The sequence below is a fragment of the Copadichromis virginalis genome, linkage group LG23 (genome assembly GCF_057382275.1).
Source record: "Copadichromis virginalis isolate Kocher_CV1m ecotype Utaka linkage group LG23, C_Virginalis_male_GT1.1, whole genome shotgun sequence".
In the NCBI taxonomy this organism is placed as follows: Eukaryota; Metazoa; Chordata; class Actinopteri; order Cichliformes; family Cichlidae; genus Copadichromis; species Copadichromis virginalis.
The window spans coordinates 18,758,561-18,766,060 of NC_140639.1; the positions used below are offsets into that span (position 1 = coordinate 18,758,561).

The window sequence follows — 7,500 nt, forward strand, 5'->3', positions numbered from 1 at the left end:
CTAAGTAAACAAAAATATCACAAAAAAACAAAACAAAAAAACTGTGCGATAGACTGACAGCGTGTGGACGTGGAGACTAAACTGTGCACAACAGTTAATTTGTTTAATTGTGGAAACATTTCTATAATATTTCACGTCCCGTAAGCTTAATCTGCAAACATTGTGTAAAAGCAAAGCACATCAGTTGTTACAATACATAGTTGTTGGCAGTATATAATTTAATGAAACCTTTTTTAAAGCAACAAAAAGTACTCCGTGAATTGAAGACATTTGTTTATGTGATTGTTAAGTTTCTCCACCCATCCATCCCACTATCTTCCATCATCTATCCATCCATTCATCCATCCATTCTCTTCCACTTATCCAATTCAGGATTCCAAGAGCCTATCCTAGCTACCATGGGGCTAGAGGGTGTTTATTAATGCAGATTAGACATGTGTACAGCATGGTGTATTTTTTTAATTAAATGTACTTCATTGATCAGAGAAGTGTAATATAACATGCAGAAATGTTTAATTTGCCTTTATCCTCCATTAGGTTTCCAGCACAGCTAAGCAGGTCACATTCTGTGGCTCAGTCTTTCACCAAAGAAGTGATTCTCTTGCCAGACCATCTAACTACACATGTGCCAAGGCGTAACAAAAAAGCTTGGCTTTTTGAAAATGGACATATAAAATCTGCACTGGAGTTTAGCTGTGACTGGGACTCAGACAAAGTAATGCAGGCAATAAGGACTGCCTTCCAGCCAGTTGTTGAAGGATGCAGGTAAGCATTAGATCCTTTTTTATAAAAAAAAATATATTTTTTGTTACTTAGATTATTATACTATTAAAGGTCAACTTTGGGTATTTCCAAAAAGGATCTGGGAGCACCGATCAGATGACTGGATTGATATCTTTTAGAGTTAACAAAAATTAAGCCTTTTAATGTATTGTATTGTATTGTAGTCTGTTAGCCTTAACAAAAATTTCATATACACTATGTTTTCTTCCTCCCCTAGGCTACAGATTTTGCTGGCATGCCACACCAAACTAGTTGAGCCATCACTCACTTCCAAACAGACTTTGAATGGAGACCTTGTGAAAAAACTGTTTCATCAGAAGTCAATTTATGTCAGACCTGACAAGGTCATCTTATGTGAGGACAATGAATCAGTAAGTAATCCTGATCATTTCAGCAAATGTATGTATTTTCATAAAATGAGAGTGAAAAAGGCAAAGATGGATTTTAAACTCCCTTAAACATTGTCACTTGTATTATGTTTTAATACATAATACATAAACATATTACTAATATTTATTATGACATTTTGTTGTCAGTATAATGAAATGTATTATCTGTTTTAATTTACAGACATATTCTGATGGAGAGAGTAGCCATACAAGCAGGCAGGATTTCACAGAAACGTTGAATTCTGACAAATGCGGTAAATATTCCTATCTAAAAGTCGCTCCAAATAAACTGTAAATTAAGTTGGTTCAGTGTCTGTTACTTAGTCATCTCAGCCATTGTGTCTTTAGTTAAGTGTCAAGTCTTTGTTAAAATCATATTTAAATTTAGTTTAATATTTTGAGCAGGAAGAAATGTACCCCTAAATACATGAAAAGCAAAAGCTATAAATGTGATTAGATGTTATTCAAAAGTTAAACTCCTGTTCTTTGTGTTCTCACAGTTGAAATTTCTAAAGAAGTTCCCTCAGCCATTCCCATTGTTAACGCACAGTCCATGTCTGTTGATGATGAGGTCATCTGGTGCGTTGCTACCCAAGATGTTTGTACTGTTGAATCTTCCATCTCTGCTGACACCCTCACAATGTCCACCAATCCTGCTGTCGTTGCTACTGATGAGGATGAGCCTTACTCCAGTGGAACATCTGCCTTTGTCAGTTACAACACACCTGGCTTATCAGTGGGTTCTTCTGCCAGTGTTACTGGTGACACACGTGTCTTCTCTAGTAACACCTCCAGTGTGTCCAATGGACCTACCCAGCCAAGTTTATCCAGCACATCCTACAGGTATGTGTTTTGTACATGTTTGTATCTTTTAATCTTTTGAGCTATATTGTGCAAAAGTCATGACCCACCCCTGCTTTCTTTGTATTTTGCTGGAAAAATAGGAAAGAAGCGCAGTGATTTACTGAAGTCTACAAAATTCTGTCTACAAACAGACATGGAAGCGCAGTATATTAGAGTAGAACAAAACTTGTAGAATTTTAATGAGCTTAAAATTCAAAATGTGATATGAGCTACTTTAGTCTTCAACATAGCTTGAACTCTCTTAACCAAGCTTTCTTGATGGTGATGTCTTCTTTTTATTGAATTTCTTTAAGCATGGTTCAGGAATAGTTTTCCAGGCTTTTTGTTCTGTTCTCTGTCAAGATGATCCCACACAACTTTAATAATGCTGAGGCCAATCTATGTATTGTGATAATGTAATTCTGTCAACATCATTTATATGTAATTTAACTAAATAATTTACAAAACATTCTGGCTTTGCAGTACATATCTTGGCCTGTTTGAGGAAGAATACCTGTCAGATGACCCCGACCTCCAAGAAGCCATTTCAAGGTCTTTAGACTCAAGTGCAAGTGAAAGGTCAGTACAACACAAACTTTTACATGTTGAAAGGTCAACATATTAACCATTATTTTATGTTTGTTGCGGAAAAGGAGTCATCTACTGTCTAGTTTTGGATCAGTTTGAATAAGCAAACTACGAACTGCAACCTGTGATTTCTGTTGTCATTTGAAGATTACCAAGGCTATCAGATTACTTATATTTTACTTGATATATGTTTTGGTTTATTTTTACTTTTTTGAATGGAGGTTGGTTGTCAGTGTTGGATCTTGTTGTTTTTCTTGTTCTGCTTGTATTTATATAGTGTATTTATACTATTTATAAATACTAGTGTATTTATGACAAGATAAAAATGTAAACTTAGTTTAACTTAAACTTAATCTTTTTTCCATTATCACAAACATTCTTGATTTGTATCTCTTTTTTGTTAAATATCAATTACAGTCTTAAGAATGGTACATCATTATTCTGTTGGTGGGTTATTGCCATTGAGACTAGTATATTTCTTTACTGTTTTTTTTTTGTGTGTGTGTATGTTTCAGTGACGTCCAGAGCTTAGAGAGAATCTTGGAGCAGATTGTTACTAGAGTAAATAATGACAGCACTGTACGCTTCAACATCATAAGGCGAAATGTGTGGGATGGAGCATCCAGAGCCATGGGCAGATCCAATTTTTCACCAGAGAAAAAAATAGATGTGAAGTTTACTGATGACTATGGAATATCTGAGGGTGCTGTTGACAATGGAGGACCTACTCGGGAGTTCTTCCGACTTTGCCTCTGTGAAGTCAAGGACAAACTTGGCATCTTTGAAGGTCCACCCAATGCTAAAGTTCTTACGTGCAATTCTAAAGGTACTTATGATTTTATTAATTGTTGCCATTTGATTTATTTTACATCAATACATTATACATCAATTGGTTTGTGATTACATGTACGAGTTTAGTATCTCATACAGTTAACTAAACACATTTTTTTGGCAATGACAGAATTTTTGTACCACCACAGAGGATTTTAAAAAATTAAACCTAGATTGACTGAAGGGAAGATTGTCTGCTTTAGTTGAAAGGTTTGAAACAGTACTACATATTTAGAAATTCTGGACATTTTTATACATGCTCTCTCATTTCTCAAAAGTAATTATTCAAATGACTGATATGGTGTAATTCAACAATCAAGAGATGCACTTATGAATGGAAACACAGATGTTTTACAACAAGGTGCAATAGTAAATAACTGGAAGGACTTTGCCAGAAAACATCTAAAAGAACTATGCTATACTACTATGAAGATATGGACAGATGACACCAAGATTAACCAAAATGATGGAAGGAGAAAAGCATAGTAAAGAAAAGAATAGCTTAAGTCACACATGGTGGAAGCAGTGTTATGACACGGGCATGAGTAGCTGCCATAGAACCAAGCCACTACTGTTGTCAATGATATCACCGGTGATTTGTGAAGTGTAAAGGGCAATCTGTTCAGATTCAGCCAAATGCAAATGCTAAATTGATTGGACAGTGTAAATTGATAATAACCCAAAGCATAACAAGCCAGCTCAGTTACCTGATCTGACTGTAAGGCTGTAAAAAATGCTAAATTGATTGGACAGTGTAAATTGATAATAACCCAAAGCATAACAAGCCAGCTCAGTTACCTGATCTGACTGTAAGGCTGTAAAGAATTGTAAAGAATTTTAATCCTTGTATTAAAAATAATACATAAAATGGTGTTAGCTTTCAATCACTTGTCTAAAGCAACCATCTTTAAAGATGGTGGATAATGTATAAAATTGACTGTAATTCCTAATCAGCTGGTGCCATTTTTTAATAAAATACCTCGAAGGAATTGCACTTTAGTATCATCTTGATTGTTTGGTATTAAAATCCAAGGTGGTGGTGCACAGCAAAATTAAGATGATTTTGTTATTATCCAAACTATTATGGGTGCAACTGTATGGGCAATATTTTTTTCAGAAATAATATTTGGTAACTTGTACTATAAAAAATGCCACAGTAACAAAAATAATGATGCAAGCTTTTGAGATGATGTTTTATTTTATTTGTTAACAGCAATGAAAGATAATGGATACTACTATGCTGGCCAGATCATGGCAATGTCAATTGCCCACGGGGGACAGAGTCCATGTTTCTTGTCTGAACTCTTCTATGAGTGTCTTCAAAAGGGTCCAGACAATGTAAAAGTCAGCACTGATCATATTACTGATGAGGAAACAAGGTCACAAGTGCAGTCGGTGAGCATATTTTCCTTTGGTTCTTTCAATTTCATTGTAGGTCTTTTTTTGCTTGTCCAACATTTTTACTAACACTTCCCTAATTTTTCTTGCCCGAGTCCTGCACCTTTCTAGTAAAAGATCAAACATTTTAATGGCTACAAGAAGAATAACTTATACCTCAGCCTCCTGATCGGTTATGGGGTTTCATAGGGTTAATGTACTAATTAAACACTGAAGCTATTAGTTTTGTATGTTCTACTAAATAGTAGAGTCAAATAATTCATTTTATAATTTCCTCATATTGTTTTTAGATCATACAGGCTGAGAATGATCTACAGCTGCAAGATGCAGTTGCACAGGCAGCCAGCTTGATCAGTCTTGCTGGTCACAATGTTTGCATAACACTTCAAAACAAACAAGAAACTGCTTTGGATCTGGCTCACTGGTATGTCCTTCAACGGACCCGTGCACCTTTTGAAAGGTATGTCTAAACACATACTGTAATGGTAAAAAATTAAGCCTGTCAAACTAAAGTCACTGTGTTGTGAAACGGGTATTAGCCTGTTTGGGTGGTACAGGTCTGTAGCGCTCCATGCTAGTACAGTTCATAACAAAACAGATATCTTTCATTCATGAAATTAAAATTCACATAAAACGTATCTGTGCCGATGTAGGCATGTGTTTAAATATGTAAATAAAAATAGATTCAAATTGAGTAGCATTTGGGTTGATTGTAGACTGACAGAAAAGGTATGCCAATGGAACAAGAGACCAGATGTATTTGAAAGCAATTTGTCACTTTTACTCCAATTCATGACAGGTCCCTGTGTATCATATTTCAGCTCAGTTGTTCCATGTATAGGCATTCTTTATCTGTATCTAAGACAGTCTGGCCCTGTAAGGGGAAAAATGTTCTTCACCTCTGATACAGCAATCCACAGGAAAGTAAAATGTAATTAGTTCAGCAATGTCTCTTGATAAAACCTCAAAACCTCTTGTTATGATACAGGTTCCAAATCCAATCAAATACAAATATAATAATAGTAATATAAAATACAATTTGATTTTGTTTTATTTTGGCTAGGTTCAGAGATGGCTTGAGGTCTCTAGGTGTCCTAGATGCTCTACAGACATACCCTCTTCAGATGAAGTGCCTTTTCGTGAAAGCTGGAATGGCTCTCAGAGCAACTGATATGGAGACTCTATTCCAGATCATTCACTCCGAACGAGGGAGTAATGCATTTCAAGATGAGTGCCGGACCCTGGCTTTCTGGCAAGACTATCTTCAGGAGGCAGAATGTGAGTTTACTACTTGGCACATTGTTTGACCATAAATCAAAATTCTCATTTTTGTGCAGCAGCATCATGAAATTACAGACATAGATGCCATAACAAAAAAGGTAGATAGATAGTACTGATGCAAGTGCTGGGTTTACAAAGAACATTGTATCCAAATGTGATTTCAGTTTGACTTCAGTGTATTAACAGGATAAATAAATAACAGGATAAATAGGAGGATAACTAAATAAATAAATTATTACCAATCCTGTATACTGAGTACAAATAACAGGCTATTGCTGCATCCACGTACATTTAATATGTTGTGGTCTCCACTAACTTCTTTTTTTGACATTGTGGTTTCACTGTATAGCCTAAATAAGCTTCATGTGTGTCTTTCAAATTACAGCTTACTTTTAAAAATATATACATGTTTCACTTTTGATTTAATCTTTTGGTAATTTAATGTATCTGTACATCAGTAGTCTTAGTCAGAATATCATTATGATTTTGTATTTTTCTATCTTATAGTTGAAAGTGATGTCTCTTTGGAAGATATTCTTGTTTTCTGCACTGGATGTGACAGCATACCAGCCCTGGGTTTTTCTCCAAAGCCAAGCCTTGAGTTCGTCACTAACTGCAGATTTCCTGTGGCCAATACTTGTGAAAATATCCTTCGTATACCAGTTCATGCAGTGTACACTACTTTCAAATCAGACATGGATTTTGCAATACGGAATTCACCAGGATTTGGAAGAGCATGATGTGTTTTCTTAAGGATTGGTGACATGATGAGGATTTGGGTTTTTTTCTATTTTGCATATGCATTTTTTATTTTCTTGTTTTTGTTAATGTTGTTAACCCCGCATCAGAGTACACCCTGGACAGCAGTAGGACTGTATAGCCTAAATAAGCTTCATGTGTGTCTTTCAAATTACAGCTTAAATACCAGTTCATGCAGTGCACACTACTTTCAAATCAGACATGGATTTGATAAGCCGAAGAGAATGGATAGAATAATTTTGTTTCAGTTTATACATGTGGGGCATTTTTTTGTTTTTTGATTGTAGTTAATTTGTTTTCCTGCTTATATGGCATGTTTTGTCTCTGGTATGACCCATAGTAACATTACATTATTTAGCACCCCTGCAGTGAGCAAAATAATATGCCACAATCTCATTGTTATATAGAATTAAGTTTTCTCAAATGCTTCCTGTGTTCAACTATTCCACATAATGTGAATTTTCAAATGAGATGAGTTAAGCTTTATTTCAGTGTCCCATTTGAACATTTATGCTTTACACAGAACTTTGTATTAATATCATTTAACTTTTAGCTTAACTCACAGGTTTAAAAATGTTTTTGTTAGGTTTTGGTAAAGTTTTGAAAAGTATTACAGTAACCCTACATA

General features: G+C 35.1%; 1 protein-coding gene across 1 annotated transcript in view; it reads left to right on the plus strand.

Moving 5' to 3' along the window:
* LOC146680602 (uncharacterized) overlaps positions 1-7,500 on the plus strand; it is an 8,301-nt gene that overhangs the window by 450 nt on the left and 351 nt on the right. The window contains exons 2-11 of the mRNA XM_085447828.1: positions 538-765; positions 1,001-1,154; positions 1,354-1,426; positions 1,673-2,015; positions 2,499-2,594; positions 3,119-3,429; positions 4,648-4,829; positions 5,123-5,292; positions 5,896-6,110; positions 6,621-7,500. The exon at positions 6,621-7,500 is cut by the window's right edge and continues 351 nt beyond it. Of these exons, the coding sequence (XP_085303954.1) occupies positions 538-765; positions 1,001-1,154; positions 1,354-1,426; positions 1,673-2,015; positions 2,499-2,594; positions 3,119-3,429; positions 4,648-4,829; positions 5,123-5,292; positions 5,896-6,110; positions 6,621-6,853 (2,005 nt within the window). The 3' untranslated portion in view covers positions 6,854-7,500. The remainder of the gene's footprint in view (positions 1-537; positions 766-1,000; positions 1,155-1,353; positions 1,427-1,672; positions 2,016-2,498; positions 2,595-3,118; positions 3,430-4,647; positions 4,830-5,122; positions 5,293-5,895; positions 6,111-6,620) is intronic.